A 20157-nucleotide genomic window follows, 5' to 3' on the forward strand; every position below is an offset into this window, starting at 1 on the left:
CAGCGGCAGCAGCTGATCGCTCGTGTAGCCGTGGACGCGTTTCTTCCCTCCGCGTGGAAGTTTGGCCCGTTTGGGGACCGCGAATGCCGCCGGCCGCTTTGGCTTGCTAGTTTCGCTTCCGCAGCCCAGCGCTTGCGCCATGGCCGAGAAGTTGCAGCCGCGCACTTTGCGGCTCTCGCCTCCCGGCTTGGGCTTAGCCGAGGGGCGCGGGGAGCGAGGGGCCGTCAGGATGTTGGGGGACATGGACGAAGAAGACGACGCCTTCCAGCGTCCGACGCGAGGGTGAGAATGCGGCGCTTCTCTGCGTGGGGGGAGATGCGGGGTGTGCGGGTGTCTTTCGGTCCGCGTGAGGGGGCGAGGCTGTGTGAGGGGACCAGAGCTGTATGTGGGGCTGGGGCTGCATGTGGGGCAGGGGCAGCATCTGGGGCTGGGGCTGCATGTGGGGCTTGGGGCTGCATGTGGGGCTGGGGCTGTATGTGGGGCTGGGGTGGGTTTGGGGCTGCGACTGTATGTGGTTCTGGGGCTGCATGGGGTTCTGGGGCTATATGTGGGGCTATATGTGGAGCTGGGGCAGTATGTGGTTCTGGGGTTGCATGTGGTTCTGGGGCAGTATGTGGTTCTGGGGCTGTATGTGGTTCTGGCACTGTATGTGGGGCTTGGGCAGCATGTGGGGCTGGGGTGGGGGCGCAGGCTTGCGAAGGGTGATTCCGAATCCGAGCACATGCAGAGGGCTTTGTCTGCAAATACGTGCTGTTAGGCGCTGAGAGGCGAAGTTCAGCTGAGCTAGGCGTCTTTGAGCCAGCTGGTGAGGATGAAATGGGCGGGGTTTCGTCCACCTAAGGATGAAATGGGAGGTGCTGGCTTGCATCCGACTAAGCTATGCGTTGGTTATGCCCGCCCATTTCAGTGGACCTACTCTGAGCTGAAACCGAAGTGCCTTGTGTTTTCACTGTTTCTTACATGCTTAGCTTTGGAGCATGCAGTGCTAAAAAGTTCGCCTCTCATGATGATTGGGTGCGGGAGGCAGGGACCCTGCTGCAGAAATAGTAACCTCCGCAACCCCAGACTGCTACACCACTGGTGATGGGAGTGCACTTGCGCTACAATCCAGAGGGCCAAAGGAACCCCACACCTTTTGTCGAGTGAGGGAATACATTATGTTTTAGTAGTGGTTTGGGACTAGGAAGTTCAGCCCAAGGGTTAATGGGGAAAGAAGGATTATTCTTAAAAAATAAGACTTATTGGGGAGTAGACTCCACTGAATTCAACTGACCTTCCCCTTGAATGTACATAGGATTGATTTGCATACAAATGCCTGTTGCCTGTGCTGTGGTGAAATATTTTCCCTTTTCCTAATTCTAGCTTTCTGAGAGAGAGTCACAAAGTGAGCTTCATCTCCAAGTGGGGGTCTGTACCCTGATCTCCCAGGTCACAATTTGGCATCCTAACTCCTGCCCTAAAGTGGGTGCCAGTAACAGGACTGAAAGGAGGTGTTTTCGGGTCTTAGATTCCTTTTACAAAAGGAACCCTAAGAAAAATTTCTAGTGCCCTTTACACTGTGACATTTTAGGTGTTCAAAATAAGGGCACTGCACTGCTGCTTTTGGCAACACTGGCAGTGAGCAAAGGTCAGAGTGACATATAGCCAGTTTTTGGAGTTGAGAAATTTATGGAGAACTGCAGGTGCCCCCCCCCCATATTCAAAATATAGTCCAGCCTCCCACAAGGTCTGAGGGACAGTGGAGTGCCCCCCTGCTGAAAAAGTTTGCTGCCTCCTGACCTATGTCTTCCCAGAATGTCACTCTCCCCAGAAGGGGAAGCCAAGCTCACAATCTCTGTTCCGCTCGCTTCTTTTGGGAGCCCCTCAAACATGCATGTTGCCACTTGTGGTTTTTCTCTAGCTGTTTGGGGTGCTGTCAGGCATTTAAAATGGGCACTTCACCCCTTGGATATTTTTGCTTGCTGTTCAGTATAGCATGGAGTTTGGGGCTAAGGCTGGAGATTTAATGTTTGAAGATACTTGGCCTTAGTATGTGTGTGTTGTTCGTTTGTTTCTTTGTTTGTTTTAATCTGCAAGTTTCTGGCTCTCAGGAGTGTGGGGAACTGGGCTAAGATGTGTGGTAACTGGTAAGTTTCTGCTTCCAGAACAACCCTGAGATGAGATACTTCTGAATGTCTGTAGGGAAAACCACTTGTGTTCAGCCAGGTTTATTCCCTCTCCCCACCTTCCTGGCAGTGAATCTCCATATGTGGGGAAAGGTAAACCGCAAGGGCAGGGCTTGTATCTTTGCAATACAATAGTACCTCGGGTTACATACGCTTCAGGTTACAGATTCCACTAAGCCAGAAATAGTACCTCAGATTGAGGACAGAAATCGTGCTCCGGTGGCGCGGCGGCAGCAGAAGGCCCCATTAGCTAAAGTGGTGCTTCAGGTTAAGAACAGTTTCAGGTTAAGAACGGACCTCTTCAACAAATTAAGTACTTAAGCCGAGGTACCACTGTAATGGATACTTTTAAATTTTTGTTTTGTTTACAGTGTCTTCTGGACATCTGTTCCAAAACCAAAGCATTCCAAAACCAAGGCATACTTTCCTATAGAAAGTAACGCAAAATGGATTAATCCGTTCCAGACAATTAAAAACAACCCCCAGAATAGCAATTTAGCATGAAAATGACTATCTAATTAGTCCATAAAATTGATCCATAAAATAAAAGCAAGAGACCAGGCTGCTATCTGCTACCCAATATTAGAAACTGGCAGTGATTTACCCATTGCCATTGGAAGGATGAGTGCACAGGGTGTGTGATGGAGAGTTCCAGTGGCGGGGGGGGGGGGAGGGATGGAAAGGAAGGCAAAATTCATCTCTCTGAGGAGCCAGTTGGCTTCTCTCCCTCCCCCCATGCCAGCCTTTCTGGATCCCTGCCCCCACCCACCCACCCACCCCGCCACTTGGGTGTGTGAAGAACTCTTAGTGCAGTGGTGGAACCAGCATCCTGTCACGGCAGTCACTTCTGGGCCTGGATCGGTGGCAGCAAAAGCGGAGAAGGCGAAGTCGCTACATCATCGACGACACCCTTCTCTGCTTCCAGATTTCACTGCCGGCACCAAGTGAGGGAAGGCCGTGCCGAGCAGGCAGGCGGTGTTGCTGCCACCCTCTGGGTCCCTCTGCCACCACTGTCCTTGCAGCATCAGCCACCCCCTCCTCCGCTTTCGGGTGTTGCCAATGGCTGGCGCGGCCAGCGCTGAATAAGGGAAGCCAAGGTCAGGCAGCAAGCAAGCAGGCAACGGAAGTGTGGCACTTAAAACAAAAGTGCACCCCCCCCCCAACAAAGTACGTTCAGATTCCAAAAAAAGTTTGAAAACCTGAACACTCATTTCCGGGTTTGAAGCGTTAGGGTTCCAAGTAGTTTGTGAACTAAGCTGTTCAAAAACCAAGGTACCACTGTACTAGGTTCTATAAAAGCTTGGGTGCAATAATTGGGCAGCGGCCTTTTCAGTTTTAGGGACTTTGTAGTTTAGACAAAAAGCAAGTAAGAGATAATATGATAGAAGTTTATCAAATTAGGCATGGCATGGAGAAAGTGGATAGGGAACAGTTTCTCTCCCTCTTGTGAACATCTGATGAAGCTGAATGTTGGAAGACCTTCAGGAAAGGCAAAAGAAAGTACTTTCTCACACCATGCACAGTTAAACTACAGAACTCTCACGCAGGAGGCAGGAATGGCCACCAACTTGGATGACTTTAAAAGAGGATTAGAAAAATCCAGGGAGGAGAAGGCTAGCAATGGTGGCTGTGCTCACCATGTTGGTGGCAGCAGGGCTTCTGAACAACTGTTGCTGGAGACCACAGGAGGGGAGAGGCCTCTTGTGCTTGGGTTCTGTTGGCTACTGTAAGAACAGAATGCTGGACTCGCTGGGCCTTTGGCCAGATCCTGCAGGCTTTTCTTTTGTTCTTAAGAGAGGTTATAGAAACTTGATAGGAAAAAGAAGGGATTGTCTCCAGCTACGTTCTGCTTAGAAAAGACCCACAATGTGTCTACGTTTTTAGTTGTGTGCATTAATTTCTTACAACAGCTCTTCCAGGCTGGTTACCCCAAGAGAGACTGGGCAAAGCTCCCCTCGGCAAGCATTATGACCCAGTGGGGTGGCCAACATCCTAATCACTGACAGGATTCTAGTTTTTGAATCCATTGCCCTCTGGTCTTTGGGGAAGGCTGCAACAAAATCGCCAACCTGCAGTGAAACATGAGCATCTTTGTGCTTGCAGATACATGTCTTGTTCTGTTCCTACCCACTTGCCTCTCTCTGTGAATGAAGTGAATGGTTACTTTTCTCTCTGCCCAGGACCAGGCTGGCCTCTCTCTTTGGACAGGATCAGACAGCTACAGAATCTGGAAATGTGCTCTTCCAATACATGTCACCCAAGCAGCCTAAAAAAGGTCAACTAGCTACTGGTAAGTAAACTGTTCACAATGCCTAGGAACATAAGATGAGCCCTTGTGGACCATCTAGTCCAACCTTTGGTTCTGAAGCCCCACAGAATCAACTGGGTTGGTCAACTCCTGAGTAGTGCTGGGGAGAGACCCCTGACCTGGGGCCCCAGAAAGGTGCTGGTGGTCTGTATTCACCACACTGAGGTAGATGGACCCAGTGGTTTGACGCCATACAAGGCGACTTCCTGTTCTTAAATCATATTGTGAGAAGGGCATTATATGAAGTATGGGAGAGAAGTAAAAAATCATTAGTGACCAAAACACCATGGTGGCTGTCACCAATGGAATCTATGACAGTTCATAGGAAAAATATGAACAGTGATTGGTTAACATACAAGGATTTAGTAGAGGAAATAAGTAGCAACCCAAAAATAAAGGACCTAAGAGAACTGAAGCAGAAGGGAGTAACCTGGCTGGAATATTATCAACTAAAAGCTGCCAAACTATTTTTGAATTGGCAAAGAAAGGAGGAGGATATCAAAGAAATTACAGTAAAATGGGAGAGGGACCTGGGACATATGATCAAACCCAGTATTTGGAATGAATAATGGACTAAAAAATCATGGCTTGCTTCCTTATAAGGGAAAATCTTATGAAAATGTACTATAGATGGTACTTAACCCCCGTAAAACTAGCAAAAATAAATAAATCATATAATAACAAGTGCAGGAGATGCAAAGAACAGTTAGGAACATACTACCATATGTGGTGGTCCTGTCTAGAGATATAAAGATTTTGGAATATGATTTATGAAGAGATAAAGAGATTGATAAAAACTACATTTAGCAAGAATCCGGAAGAATTTTTGCTAGGAATGGTTTCAGATAATATTCCCAAAAACTAAACCAGGTTATTTATGTATGCAATGTCAGCAGCAAGGGTTATAGTGGCAAAACACTGGAAAGATAAAAATACACCCATTAAAGATGCATGGGGAGTCAAATTGTGCGAGTACTTGGAGCTCGTGAAGCTGACAGATGCAATAAGAGATAAACCTAAAATGATGGTGAAAGAAGAATGGGAATGTTTAAATAATTATCTAGGGGATAAGGGTACATTAATAAAGACCTGGTTATGTTTAGAATGATACCACATAGGGAAATGTTCCCTGATACCAAGATGAGGGATTCTATGGAATGCAGATAGAGAGAATTGATAAGAATAATGATCTGTTATGATCTTGACGGAAGCGTACTTTTACATGACGAAAGCATACTCTTTTTCCCTACCCCATAATGGCTTATGTTCTATGCCATGTACTTTGATATTTTTTGTAGTTTTTTTAGCTTTTTCCATTATTGTTATTAATAATTTTTCTTTTGTTATTTTGGTTGTTTATATTTATCTGTATTTGTTTAAAGCAAAATAAAAGAATTAAAAGGGGGGGAAAGTCAACTTCCTGTTTTCCATTAATCTGAGCAACTGGCTCAGACAAGGGTGCTAACTTGGCCTGATGTTTGCAAGCAATGTTCTGTTTGCAACAGAGCACTTACCCTTCTCATGTGCTGCTCCAGCTGCAGGTCTGTCTACCCAGAAGCATCCTCCTGCAGCTGCTCCTGCGCCCACTGCAGCAGTGCAGTCAGTTTTCTTCGCTACAGTTGTTCATGCATATTTGTTGTGAGTACTACAGTAGAGGGGATGAGCTGCAGGGTGTTCTTGCTACCCAGGTCCTGTGCTCACATCTTTTGCAATCATCTCTCCATCTTGCCTGGCTTGTTTGGAAAGAGCTGCAGCTGAATAGTAATAATAATAATTTATTTTTTATACCCCAGCCACTCTGGGCAGCTTCCAATCAAATATTAAAAACAGTACAGCATCAGACATTAAAAACTTCCCTAAACAGGACCACCTTCAGTTGTCTTTTAAAAGTAAAATAGTTGCTCATTGCCTTATTGCCTTGACATCTGCTGGGAGGGCGTTCCACAGGGCAGGTGCCACTACCAAAAAGGCCCTCTGCCTGGTTGCCTGTAACCTCACTTCTCACAGCGAGAAAACTGCAAGAAGGGCCTCGGAGCTGGACCTCAGTGCCTGGGCTGGACAATGGAGGTGGAGCAACAGTAGGGGGGGTCAATTGGGGCGAATGGGGCACCGCCTCCCCAACCTCAGCCTGCCTCCACCTGCCTGTTGTTGTTGTTTTACTTCCAGCCAATCAGGCTGTGGATATCATTGACTCTGGCTCGATGTGCTGTTGATTTCCTTGCCTTATGCCACACCAGTGAAAGCAGGTCCAGTAGGACACCACCCCCTCATTCTGCCCCCAGCTGGCTCCCACCTGCCTGCCTTCTGATGTCCAACCGATCCAGAGGGCAGGACTGCCTGTCAGCTTCCTCTTCCCCCTCAGTCTCCATGCTGCAATGGTAGAACACAGCAAGTAGGAGGATGGGGACAGCCCTAGACTTAGCTGGCCCTTCTTGTCGTTGGCTCTGGTGCCACCTATAGTTGGGTTCCCTGCATTCACCCCAATGAGGCACCAGCCAACACTGAACTGAAAAGATGACAGAGATCTCCTGGGATGGGGAGCTTGTGGGCTGATAAAATGTTGCTGGGCTGCTACCGCTCACCCCCCACATCGCCCCTCAGCGTTGGCCGGATGGCCTGGGCTGATCAAATAACCCCTGGGAAGTCTTTGTAAAGAGCTGCTAAATATAACCCATGGGGTTGGCATGGTGGCAACAATCGTGGGAAACTAAGAGGTGTTCTCTTCTCATTCCAGTACCAATGGGAAATATGTGAAACATGGCAAGTATGGAGCAGCTGTAGTGGGCAGCAATGCAACCAAGGAGGTAAGAGGAGGAGGTTTGGTGTCTTGAAGTAGCCTGGCTTTCTGCCAACCTGCTGTCCTCCAGATGTTTGGGACTACAGCTGCTGTTGTCCTAAACATCTGGAGGATACCGGGTTGATGTAGGTTGGGCTAAGGAAATGCTTCCCTTTCTCTGAATGCTGGTTTCCTGATGATGTCTTACTCTGGAAAAAGCAAAGGTGCTGTTTTGGCTCCTGTCTCTTTCTGCCTAATCAGCTCACAAGGGTTATAGCTCCCATTTTTCTTATTCTGACCTCACTTCTCTACAAAAAGCATTCTCAGCAGGGAAGGGGTTGTCGCTCAGTAACACACCATCCACTTTGCAGACAGAAGCTCCCAAATCCAATTGCTAGCTCCTCTGGGTAGGGCTGGGGACACTGCTGCCGGTCAGAGTAGGCAGTCCTGAGCTAGAGAGACCAGTGGTTTGATTCAGTCCAAGGCAGCTCCCTGTGCTCTTATTTAACTAGAACCATGTGGACTAGCATCTTGACAAAAGAAGGGCCTAGGGGGTATTGTGTGCGGAGTGGATAGAGGGAGGTGAGATGGTAACATTGTCGTGGCTTGAAAAACCAATAAACGTTCCCACCACACTCAAAAAAGGAAGGGGGTTTCAGCAGCTTATGTTGGAAAAGGGATTCAGTTTTTCCAGCCTCTGTCCTTTTCAGCCCAGTCAGCCAGCTCTTCAGTGGTTTGTTCTGGCCCACTTTGCTATGAAAGGATTCACAGGTGTTTTACAAGCAACGGATAAAATATGTCAGGAAACATATGCGTTTATTCCAGGAAGACTCTGGTATGATTGCCTTGTCCTACTGCGCCATTGCAAGTGAGGGTGGTGGGGACAGGATAAAACACTGGCCTGTCATTCCCATTTAGCTGATTGGGCGGAAAAGGACAGATCTCACCCCTTGGTTTATCCAGGTGTAGGGAGCCTTTGGTCCTCCAGATGTCGCTGAATGACAGCTCCCATCATCCTTCTCCACTGGCCATGCTGGCAAGAGCCAATGGGTGTTATAGCATAGCACCAAAGGCTCCCCACGCCTGCTCCATTGTAATGAAGTCACTCCACATGTAACTAAGACAGGCACCTGCAACCAAAGCAATTCCTACGATGAACAATTCTGATGTATTTATATGTTAATGTGTCATTTGGGTGTTGGGGTGCTGTGGAAATGCTACATGGTATAAGAAAAGCTCCAGGTGCTTTTGAAAACAGCCAGCCCCGTAGTTTTTGATTCCTCACTTTTGCTCTTGTTTTCTTCTGTCCTTCCGTCTCTTGTGGAATCCAGTACAGAGTGCTTCTTTATATCAGCCAGCTGCAGCAGATTGCGACCGCCAGCATCCATGCCTGGTTTGTTTTCACGGTAAGCTTTGACATTAAGACCTGCAAGGACCATGGCATAGGCTGAAGCTAAGCAGAATTCTTTGGTGGTTTGAAATGCAGCTGTGGTCAATTAATTTCAGTGGGTCTGCTTTGAGTAGGGCTAATGCTTGTTGCAACCCATTAGATTTGAGTAGTGTTAGATCCAAGGGGCCACTCTATGGTTAAAACACTTACCTAGAGGTAACAAAGTAAAGTAGATGACATTCCGCCCTCTGTCCTACTGTAGCTTACATCCCTTGGGGTAGCCCTCCACCCCGAAATCCTATAGCATTTTCCCATTTCTAAACATGACACACTACATACCGTATTTTTCGCTCTATAAGACGCACCAGACCACAAGACGCACCTAGTTTTTGGAGGAGGAAAACAAGAAAAAAAAATATTCTGAATTTCAGAAGCCAAAACAGCAAGAGGGATCACTGCGCAGTGAAAGCAGCAATCCCTATTGCTGTTCCAGCTTCTGTGATAGCTGCGCAGCCTACATTCGCTCCATAAGACGCACACACATTTCCCCTTACTTTTTAGGAGGGAAAAAGTGAGTCTTATAGAGCAAAAAATACGGTATGTTGATGTGTGTGTGTGTGTGTGTGTGTGTGTGTGTGCTCAGAGTAGACTCACTGAAATTAATGCACCAAAGTTCATCATGTCCATCAATTTTCATGGGTCTGCTCTGAGTAGGGCTAACATTGGGACACAACCCAAAGTCTTTAGCAAGACCCATCATTAAGAAAGTTGTTTTGAGCAGAGGCTGTCTGCTGCTCAGAATTCCACTTTCTCCTTTCTCTTTCCGCAGGTGCATCCCAACAACTACTGCACATTTTATGATGATCAGAGGCAGAATTGGTCCATCATGTTTGAATCAGAAATGGCGGCTGTGGACTTCAGCAAGCAGGTGCCAGAGGCGTGCATTGCATTTTGGGGTGGGGGGGGTGGCTGACCTGCAGACACTGAACTAGTGTTTGTGGGAGGTCAGCTCTTTTGCCTCAGTCACCAGATGCGCTAGGCCAGATTCCATAGGTGCAGATGACAATGCAGGCTAATAACACAAAGGGCTTGGTTCTTCTTCTTCACAGCTGTGCATTGCCAAGTATAACAGCATCCGTTCTCCTGACACAGTGTTGTATCAGGATCTTGTTCTCGGAGACGGCCAAGGTGTGGCGACTGGAGATGTCCTGAAGATCACTTTTACAGGCTGGCTGTTCCAAAACGGTAGTCTTGGGCAGGTGAGACCTGGCAGATGGGGTGTCTGGGGATGATGGGGGTTGAAGTCTCTAGCAGCACTTCTTGGCCACAGCTTTCCCACTCCTGGTTTATAGATTGCATACAGCCCTTTTCTCCCACAACCCCATCCTTTTGCCTTTCAATAACATTGCAAGGAAATGAAACAGGAGAGGGACTTGGTGAGGCTCACCCAGCTTGCTTCACAGCTCAATGTGCATTTGACCCCAACCCCAATGAGCTCTAGCCAGTGCTTTTCCATGGGGCTTGCATTGGTTGCTCTCCAGAGGTGGGGCCTTGCCCAGCCTTGCCGCCCTTTCTCAACTGGGGATGCCAGGGAGGGAACCCACGACCTTCTTCCTGGGAAGCACATGCTGTTAGGCCCTGAGCTACACCTGTCTCCAAGGTGTAGATCCTATTTCTCAACCTCATTTTACCCAATCTGCAACATGGCAGGCACCGCTAGGTAGGGGATTCAACATAGAAAGCTGCCTTGCACTGCATCAGGCCACTGGTCTAGGTTGGCATCACCCACATTGACTGGCAGTAGCTCTCCAGGCTTTCAAGCAAAAGCCTTTCCCTGACCTTACTTGGAGATGCCAGGGTTGAACCTGGAACCCTCTGCCTGCAAAAGAGGTGCTGTGTCCCTGAGCTGTGCCGCGTCCTTCGATACTCATTGCTTTTGGCTCAGCAGTGGGAGTAGTGGAACGTGAGCCTATTACCTTCCGCGTTAAAAGTAATTTCACCCCATCAACCTTCCACTTTTGGAACAGGTTTTTGACTCAAATGTAAATAAAGAGAAGTTGCTCCGGCTGAAGCTAGGCTCTGGCAAAGTCATCAAGGTAAGATGGCGCTATCTTCCCACTGCCGTGCAAGGATTCTTTCTTCCACTTCCACATCTAAGCAGAGTTCAGCAGCCCGGGCTGTGTGGAAGGCTGAATAGCAGTGATGTTTTTTGAGCTCAAACCCTGATCAAATGGCTTCCTCAAGAATAGCAGGCAGGTAGCTGTCCCAGCTTGTCTACGCTTACCAGGATCTGGTGGAGTGGGAGGCCCAAACAGGGTCCCTCGATCCCTGCAAAATTCCTGATCCTGCCCTACTGGTCAGTCAGGCTTGCCCTTTCTTTACAGGAGGGGTGGGGAACCTCAGGCCCAGCAGGGACTGAAACTGGCCCTCAGGATTCACCCCAGGCCATGCCCCTCGCCAAGCCTGCTCTGTGGCCTGGACCAAAACAGTCCTGGACCTCCAATGTTGCCTCTTGCTGTCCTGCATGAGAGACAGAGGGGGGAGTGTGAGTGGGTGTCTAAAGTGGCCTATTGTACAAAGGTAAAAATTACATTTGTTGCCCCTCCCACTTTCCCCTCTAGCCCTGCCCACTCCTGGCATGCTCCTCCCCACCAAGAAGGTTGCCCCGCAGGGTATGGTTTTCATCCCTGCTTAAAGCTACTTTCCTCAAGACTGCAAGAGAACTGTCAGTATTCCTGTGCCCTGCTCTCGACCAGCCTTTACCAACCTGACAAACACACACACAGATGCTGTGGACTCCAACTCCCATCAGCCCCAGCCAGTGCATGCTGATTAGAGTTGGAGTCCAAGGTATCTGGACGACGTCAGGTTGGCAAAGGCTGTGTGGTTCTGGCACTTAGCGAAGGCGGTCACCCAAACTTGTTTTCTGCTTGGTTCTCCGTTTCTGGAACTTGAAGGGCTGGGAAGATGGGATGATTGGCATGAAGAGAGGAGGCAGGCGGTTCCTCCTTGTCCCACCAGCATTGGCTTACGGGCCTTTGGCAGAAGCTGAACGCATTCCTCCGGACTCAACTCTGGCCTTTGAGGTGGAAGTCAAACGGGTGAGTATGTCTTCCTCCCAACATGTTAGCGACCAAGAGAACCTCAGAAGGTTGTTGGGTGGTCGGTCTACTGCCTGGATAAGGTTCTACAAATGGAGACAGTGGTTACCTTGACCCGACTCCATGATGCCTCTTTTTTGCTCCCTTAGGTGAGGTTTGCAAAGGGCGCTGGCTCCGCTGGACAAAGCCTGGGTCCCAGGGACTCCCTCACACCTTCACCAGCACCACAATCAGAAAGCCCCGCTACAGACCCAGCATGGCTGACTCCTCCTACACCTGCTCCAAAGCCAGGGTGAGAGATAAATTGAGGGTGCCCTTAGCTTTTAAGGCTTCCATTCTCCCAGTTGTCGCATCCTAACTCTGCATAACCTCAGCTGCATAACTCAGACCCCATCTGCACTGTACCACCTTGAGATCTACGGATGAAGTCCGGTATACAAATTCAATAAATCACAATAAATCATACGTTCCAGATAGTGCCATGCCAATTTCAACAGCTGTGGCTTCCTCCAAAGAATCCTGAGGGCCACCTTGTCTCATAGACAACCTGGCAGGGGCCACATTCCAGGGCTGGGCTGGGCTGGGGCTCCAGTGGACAGAGCAACGGATGCTGCTCCTGCCTTTTGTATAGCCAGAAAATACACCATGTGGGGCTTCTTTCTGCACACACCTTTCCCTGTCCAGGGAAGCAAGATGGACTGTCACAGTTCAAGGACACATTCCAGCCAGGCTAAAGCTCCCTTGGGGAGGTCATGAGGTGGGGTTGGTGAGGGGCTTGGCCGAGGCAGAGTCCCAAAGGCCAGTTGAGTATCCTACCCCTTAACAGACTCTTCCTACTATGCTCAGGTTTGTTAACTCCCTTCCTTCCATACTGCAGGGAGCCAGCTGTGCGTGCCAAATCAAGCTCTATTAACAAACAGCTAGCGGTAAGTCCCCATTGGAGCCAAATCTTCCTATTGATTGTATAGTTCCTGTTGAATGTGACCAAAGCAATGAGAAGTAACTTGGTCCTCCCATAGAGAGTGGGATCCTTATTGGTGAGCATTTTTTGATAAATTCAAATGCTCCCACATAATAAAGGTACCGTATTTTTCGGTCTATAAGATGCCCCCTATTTTTTGGGACTTAGATTTAAGAAAATGGGGGGAAATTTATCCGTGTTCAGGTAGGTTGGCAGGATGACTGTGGACGAACATAGCAATCTGCCTCATACCGAGTGAGACTGCTCATTCACCTAGCTCCCTACCGTCTACACTGACTGGCGGTGAAGGAGGGGAGGGCCCTTTTTTTAGTTAATTACAAACCTACCTGGTTCTCCAGGGTTTCAGACAGGGGGCATTCCCTGCCTACCGGGTATCAAACCTGGGGCCCTTTGCATGAAACTGAGAGTCTTGCCCTCCCTAGATCTAGTATTCACCCCAAACTGGTTTTGGGTCTGAATCTTAATTTGAGGGAAAGCCTTGTAAGGATCATCAATCATTTTATTTGCATGTCGCCTTTCCCAAGTTAAAACAATGCTCAAAGCGGCTTACAACGTATTAAAAAAAAACCCATAGCTACAAATATTCTGGCATGCTTCTCTCTCGTTAATGTGGGATTTGAAGCCTCCAGGGTCCCTTTCCACTTCCCAGGAGGGTTAATTGTGCATTGTCTTCTTCAGGAGCCGCATGCCATTCAAGAATTTTCAATCTTCTGTCCAAACGACTACTGTCCAATGGCCCCTCCTCAGTGGGCAATGCAAGGTAAAAAGTGTGTTCCCTTGTTGTGCCTTGGTGATGGTCACCAACTAGGGTGGCTTCAAAAGAGGGTTAGGCAAGTTCATGGAGGAGAGGGCTGTCAGTGGCTGGAAACCGCAGGAGGGGAGAGGGCTCTTGCGCTCAGGTGCTGTTTGCAGGCTTCCCATGGGGGCACCAGCATCTTAAAAAGCAGAGACATCACCTTACCAACAAAGGTCTGTATAGTTAAAGCCATGGTTTTCCCAGTAGTGATGTATGGAAGTGATAGCGGAACCATCAAGAAGGCTGATCGCTGAAGAATTGATGCTTTTGAATTATGGTGCTGGAGGAGACTCTTGAGAGTCCCATGGACTGCAAGAAGATCAAACGTATCCATTCTTAAGGAAATCAGCCCTGAGTGCTCACTGGAAGGACAGATCGTGAAGTTGAGGCTCCAGTACTTTGGCCACCTCATGAGAAGAGAAGACTCCCTGGAAAAGACCCTGATGTTGGGAAAGATGGAGGGCACAAGGAGAGGGGGACGACAGAGGACGAGATGGTTGGACAGTGTTCTCGAAGCTGCAAACATGAGCCTGACCAAACTGCGGGAGGCGGTGGAAGACAGGAGTGCCTGGCGTGCTCTGGTCCATGGAGTCACGAAGAGTCGGACATGACTAAACGACTAAACAACAACAACATGGGGTCACCTGGTTGGCCACTGTGAGAAGAGGGTGCCGGACTAGATGGGCCACTGGCCTGATCTGGCAAGGTTCTTATTGAGTGCAGTGGCTCTACTCAGTAGAATTTAGTTGGACACAACCCAGAAGCCAGCATGATGATTATGCATGGAAAGTGGAGGAAATCTGGATGTGTGGGGATGGGGGGAGCAGCGTCCTTCATTTGCTGTAGATCAGCTTGAGCAGAGGCTGCATCTGTCACTGGCATTGTGTTTAGATGCTTGAATTGATCTGTTTGTGTGCTGACTCCTCTGGGCTCCTTTGGGTGGAAATAGAGACAAACATGTTGATGTTGATGATGATGATGATGGACTGCTTGTATTGAGATAGGCAACGCTGATGCCTCTCCTTTCTTTCTAGCTCCTCATCCAGCTATCTGGGGGTTCCAGGTGCCTGGTGCCCCTCAGCCACACCCACCGCTTCCAAGCAGCCCTCAAAACTGTCAGGTAAGGAGTCCTTTGTAGGCAAGGAAAGGTTCTTTCATAGGTTGCCAGGTGAGCCACAACACCATCCTCTGTTCCCTGGTTTGCTCAAGACAGGGGCATGGGACTAGCAGGCTTGACTAAGTTTCTTCATCCTTTTCTGTCAGTGTCAGGTCTTCATTTGCAAAATAGGGAGGGTGCAGCATAACAATGTAGCCTTATTGGAGTTCACCGATTGGGTCTGCATTGCTCCGGGACAGGAGGAAGGAAGTCAAAATGACACCAAGGTTGGTTCAAAGAAAGAGTTTATTCTGCTCTCCGGATAGCAGAAGGCACTTGCGTGATTAGTCCCCAGCAAGTCCAAAGAAATGACAAGTTTCATACAGTATATATATCCTCCAGGCACCCTCTCCCTCCTTCCAACCACATCAGCCTATGTATGCAGGTTGACATCACATATGTTCCTGCTCTGGTACTCTCAACCATAAAAGGATCTTCCTTCCTGTACTTCTGACCATAAAAGGGATCTTCCTCTTCCTACTCTTATCTGGGAAGAGGTAATCATCTCCGGGAACACGCTCTGGCGTTTGTTCCCGGACCTGGGTTTGTGTGTCAGAGTGTGTCCAGGACGTAAGATAAAGCACAGACGTGTCTTCTCTTTGTTCTGTTCTACTACTGGTACAGTGAAGGCCATAGTTGCCGTCACAACTGATAAAGGAGAGGGCTCTAAGCACTTGTCTATACAGCCGGGCTTTTGTTTATGCATTGAGCTCAGAGCTCAAGTTAATGGATTTTAGCTAAGGAAAAATAGGGATTTTGGTGCAGTTTCAAACTGCCTGCACAGTCAGTTTTGGGTTTTGGAAACCCATTCCTTCAACCATGAAGGTAATAGCCCTTCGGTGCAAATCCCAAAAGCGCTAGATTAAGACCTAGCAGCATTCATAGCCTTGGGTTGGAGGGAAGCAGTTTGTTACCTCGGCAGAGGTAGTTTCCACCAAATCCAGCGGGGATCTTCTATATATTGGGTGATCTTTAGAAGAATGTAAGAAGAACCTCTGCTGGATGAGGCCAATGGCCTATCTCGCCCAGCATCCTGTTCAGATGGGGGCACCTGTTCTCAGTGGCTACCTGGATGCCCCAGTGCAAAGTGCACAATCAGTGCCTGCGTGCAAGAGCTCTTTCCCCTCCCCCAGTTTCCAGCAACTGGCATTCAGAAGCATTCCTCCTTCCAGCCATTAGCTGTCGAGGCCAGTAGCCATCAATAGGCGCCTCCCCCATGGATTTGCCCAATCCTCTTTTAAAGCTGTCCAAATGGTTGTCCATCGTTGCCTTTTGCAGGAGAGGATCCCTTGCAGTCCTTGGCCTTTGGGTCATCTAACCCTTGAGAGCAGGCTTAAGCAATCCTGCTGTTTTAATGGGGGACCTTTTTGCCGTCTGTTTGGTCAGTGTGACAAGTCACCTGACTCTCCTTTCCCTCCCCCACCTGTGTTCTCAGCCTTATGCAGGGATGCCATATGCTTACCCACAAGTGAGTGCCGCAGTTTCCCAGCTCCAGCCTGTTGGGTTGTGCCCAGCTCCTTTCCAAGGTATGTTCAAACTGTGCACTAGGTAGCTTTGGGAGCTGCTTCCAAACATTAACTTTTTTAAAAAAGCAAAACCCTTTATTAACATTGTTGACAACCCAAAAGTCTGGTAGCAGGCTTGCCATATATGAAGAAAGCAAACAGAAAATAATAAGAGAAAGAAATGGTGACACACCAGTATTAATTAAGACACCCATATTTCCCAAACTGGTACGGATAGTGAATGTTGAGCATCTACATCTCTAGCTCAGGAAATGAAATCCTGCCTGTTGAGCATTAACTCAGTGAAAGTTAGAAATTCCCCCGTTCAGAGCATCACAGCCTACTGGATCAGGCCAGTGACCCATGTAGTCCAGCATTTTCTTCTTACAGTGGCCAACCAGATGCCTGTGGGAAACCCACAAGCAGGATCTGAGCACCTTTCCCTTCCTGCAGCTGGTATCCTTTCCCTTTTCAGCAGCTGGTATTCAGAAGCATTTATTGCCCCCAATTGTGAAGTTGGAACATGGACATCATGGCTGGTTGCCATCAATAGCCTTCTCCTCCTCCGTGAATTTGTCCAATCCTCTTTTAAAGCCATCCAAGTTGGTGGCCATCACTTCCTCCCGAAGTCTGCACTGTGTGAAGAAGCATTTCCTTTTGCCTTATTCCAGCCGTTTAAAAGCTGGGAATAGGCAGCTAAGTTGCCTTAAAGTCCCCCACCCTAGAAGATTCACGGCTGCTTGTTAAGATGCTCAAGGACGACTGTGTTCTTTTCTCCCTGCCCTTTCTTATTGGTGTGACCCCTCTCTTCCCGCCCTGTCCACTTCTACAGTGGTACCTCGGGTTAAGTACTTAATTCGTTCCGGAGGTCCGTTCTTAACCTGAAAATGTTCTTAACTTGAAACACCACTTTAGCTAATGGGGCCTCCCGCTGCTGCCACGCTGCTGCTGCGCGATTTCTGTTCTCATCCTGAAGCAAAGTTCTTAACCTGAGGTACTATTTCTGGGTTAGCGGAGTCTGTAACCTGAAGCCTATGTAACCCAAGGTACCACTGTATTTGCTTCTGCTGGCAGTCTCATTTTGAAACAACAATAACAAACACAACATTGTAAAGTTTTCTTTCCTCTCACAGCAGCTGGAGACCTTGGTTCATTCCTGCTGACAGAGACCCAGCAGCAGAACACAGAGATCTGCCTGGCCGTTGGGAAGGTGGCTGACAAGATGGACCAGCTGTCAGTCAAGGTAATACAGAACTTTCAGGATAGGAAGCTGCTTAAGAACTGCCTTGCTAGGACTTTCCAGAAAAAATAGGTAAAGGTACCCCTGCCCGTGCGGGCCAGTCTTGCCAGACTCTATAGGCCGGGAGCCAGCTCTGTCCGCAGACACTTCCGGGTCACGTGGCCAGTGTGACAAGCTGCATCTGGCGAGCCAGCGCAACACACGGAACGCCGTTTACCTTCCCGCTGGTAAGCGGTCCCTATTTATCTACTTGCACCCGGGGGTGCTTTCGAACTGCTAGGTTGGCAGGCGCTGGGACCGAACGATGGGAGCGCACCCCGCAGCAGGGATTCGAACCACCGACCATGCAATCAGCAAGTCCTAGGCGCTGAGGTTTTACCCACAGAAACAATAGGAAGGTGTTTTTCTTGCAACAGGCTTTTTCAGTGGGCTGAAAAGCTCCCTCCCCTGAGGTGTTGGTTTTGTATTGTTGATTATTTTATTTCATAAAAAAACTCAAAGCACTTTACAAAAAGAATAAAACAATAGAATTATTAGTAAAAACAATTTAAATATTCAAAAAATTAAAACCAGCGATAAACTAGAAACCTATCAGCATTCTAGAGATCTAAAGAAGCATGTGCCGAAAAGGGTACAGGCAGTTCCCCATTTACATGGGGTTTGCGTTCTGAGGCACTGTGCATGTCAGCCTGCCCCGCACCCGTGCAGGGCCAAAACTGGTGCACCCACAGATGGGGAGTTGCCTGTACAGTGAAGGTGCCTGCCTGATATTGATTGTTGTTCAACTGTTTTAAGGCTTTTAAACAACTTTGGGGTTTTATGTTCATTAAAAAATACATATATCAGGCAGTATAAACATTGTCTGAAATAATACATCAATCTACCTTCAGGTTTTGCTTCTGTTTCATAGTGTTGGAGAACTGTATCTAGCTGCTTTTATAGTAGGCTTGTGAATTGTCTTTTTAATCTCTGATGGGGGGGGGAGGTTTGGGACTAGGGAAGTTGCTTCAGCTAGGTGGTGGAGCACCTCTTTGCATGCAGAAGGTTCCATGTTAGCTCCCTGACGTCTCCAGGAAGGACTGGGTGACTCCCCAGTCTGTAAACCCAGGGAGATGCTGCCCGCCAGTGTTGACAGCACTGAGCTAGATGGACCCAGTGGTCTGATACTGAGCCAGGTTCCTGCGCTCCCAGCAGTTTCTCTCCTTGGCAAACAAGTGAGCAGCTGAAAGGGCCCAGGCCTGATCTGGCTTCTTCTCTCCCGTGTGCTGATGCTTCAAGCTGCACCTCCTTTTTGTTTTTCCTTTCTCTCCCCACACCCCTTGCAGCTGGAGGAACTGCGGAAGCAAAACTCTGGCTCCAGTTTGCTGCCAGGCGTCTCTTCTGTTACCATGGAAACCTCTATGATCATGAGTAACATCCAGCGTATCCTGCAGGTAAAGAGCCTGTCGAGAGCATGAGGACTAGAACACCTTGCTTTTACCTTCAGGTGAAGGGTCACAGCTAAGTGGCAGAGCATGTGATTCGCAGGCAACAGGTCCTGGGTACAGTCCCCAATGGTGTCTCCTGGCAGGGCTGAGAGAGACCCCATGCCTGAAACCCTGGAGGAGACGCTGCCAGTCAGTGGGGAGCCTTGGGCACAAATGCTGCCCTGTCCTTCCCTGTTCCTGCTCTGCACCTTCCTTGAGTTCTTTTGGCCAGCTGGAAGTGTCTTTGTTGCCAGCCTGGATGTGGAGCAATCGGTGTAGAGACTTCTTGTCTCCTGTATTATAGCCACATCTGTTACTCCAACCACTTTTGTCCCTAGCCCCACCCACACCTGGACTGTTGATCCAGAGGCAAGGCAGCCTTTGGACTGGCAGAGGTTCTTTGCCCCTGTTGTAGGCTGCACTGAGCTAGATACACGCAACTATCTAGCTTGAGCTAAGAGAGCTTCCTCTGTTCCAGTTCCTCTAAGGCTGCACCAGCAATTGGGCTTTTAGTATTGCAGCTCCAGACATCAAGAATGAGTTTCCAGCCCAAATCAGACCAGGGCCTAGTGTGATGCTGTTCAGATGCCTCTTGAAAGCATGCTTGCTTTGGAGGGCTTTCCATCCTGAGATGTCACTTATGAAGATCAAGTTTTATACCTGCTGAAATGGTGTTGTTTTTTAAAGTTGAGTAGAATAGATGGGCTTATTGTATCAGAGTTTATGAAACTGATTTTATTCATTCTCAGAGCTTGGATTTCTGTGTTGTATTCTGCTCTCACCATGTATCTTGCTTCCATGGCTTCATGAGGTACAGCTGTCTCGCAATTTGCTTACTAAATAAAGTTTACCTAAGAGGCTTGCTAAAGGGGAGCAGCTCCAAACTGCCCATGTTCTGTCCATAACCATGGTGGAAGACCACAACGATTTCTCTCCTCAAATCTGGGTCCCCAAGAGAGGTTGGGGAAGAGATTGTGGCTGGAGATTGTGAGAGTTGTAGAGGCCAGGACTGGCTCTGACACATTCCGTTTTGCTCTTTCTGCCACAGGAAAATGAGAGGTTGAAACAGGAGATCGTTGAGAAGAGAAGCTGCATTGAGGAGCAGAACAATAAGATTGGTGAACTGATTGACCGCAACCAACGGTGAGGGAGACTCTTGCCCACTTTTAATGCTCTATGAGAAACAGCTGGTATTTCTGGCTGAAGCCTAAAGCTCAGGTGGCCTGGCTCAATCCCCAGGCAACCCAAGGCTGCTGTCAGTCAAAGTGGACA

The 20157-nt window shown here is 48.6% G+C and overlaps 2 protein-coding genes and 1 long non-coding RNA gene across 3 annotated transcripts in view; 2 read left to right on the top strand and 1 right to left on the bottom strand.

Annotated features, from left to right (window-relative positions):
* LOC310754764 (FK506-binding protein 15-like) lies at positions 1-14158 on the top strand. Its single transcript, XM_083597016.1, has 12 exons — positions 1-282; positions 4346-4455; positions 6009-6111; positions 7208-7277; positions 8581-8655; positions 9469-9567; positions 9749-9898; positions 10667-10735; positions 11597-11740; positions 11890-12032; positions 12618-12666; positions 13401-14158. The coding sequence occupies exons 1-12, from the start codon at positions 140-142 to the stop codon at positions 13770-13772; spliced, it is 1527 nt and encodes a 508-aa protein (XP_083453142.1). The 5' UTR covers positions 1-139; the 3' UTR covers positions 13773-14158.
* LOC310754808 overlaps positions 8162-20157 on the bottom strand; it is a 20474-nt gene continuing 8478 nt past the window's right edge. Inside the window, exons 2-3 of the long non-coding RNA XR_014544042.1 lie at positions 8471-8675; positions 8162-8379 (exon numbers count right to left, since the gene is read on the bottom strand). This is a non-coding gene — a long non-coding RNA (uncharacterized lncRNA). The remainder of the gene's footprint in view (positions 8380-8470; positions 8676-20157) is intronic.
* The window catches only part of LOC310754784 (FK506-binding protein 15-like), a 6837-nt gene continuing 2705 nt past the window's right edge, over positions 16026-20157 (top strand). The window contains exons 1-4 of the mRNA XM_083597087.1: positions 16026-16200; positions 17313-17422; positions 18745-18852; positions 19934-20028. Coding sequence (XP_083453213.1) covers positions 16029-16200; positions 17313-17422; positions 18745-18852; positions 19934-20028 — 485 coding nt within the window. The 5' untranslated portion in view covers positions 16026-16028. The remainder of the gene's footprint in view (positions 16201-17312; positions 17423-18744; positions 18853-19933; positions 20029-20157) is intronic.

The sequence above is a fragment of the Podarcis filfolensis genome (assembly GCF_964270895.1).
Source record: "Podarcis filfolensis genome assembly, chromosome: Z".
In the NCBI taxonomy this organism is placed as follows: Eukaryota; Metazoa; Chordata; class Lepidosauria; order Squamata; family Lacertidae; genus Podarcis; species Podarcis filfolensis.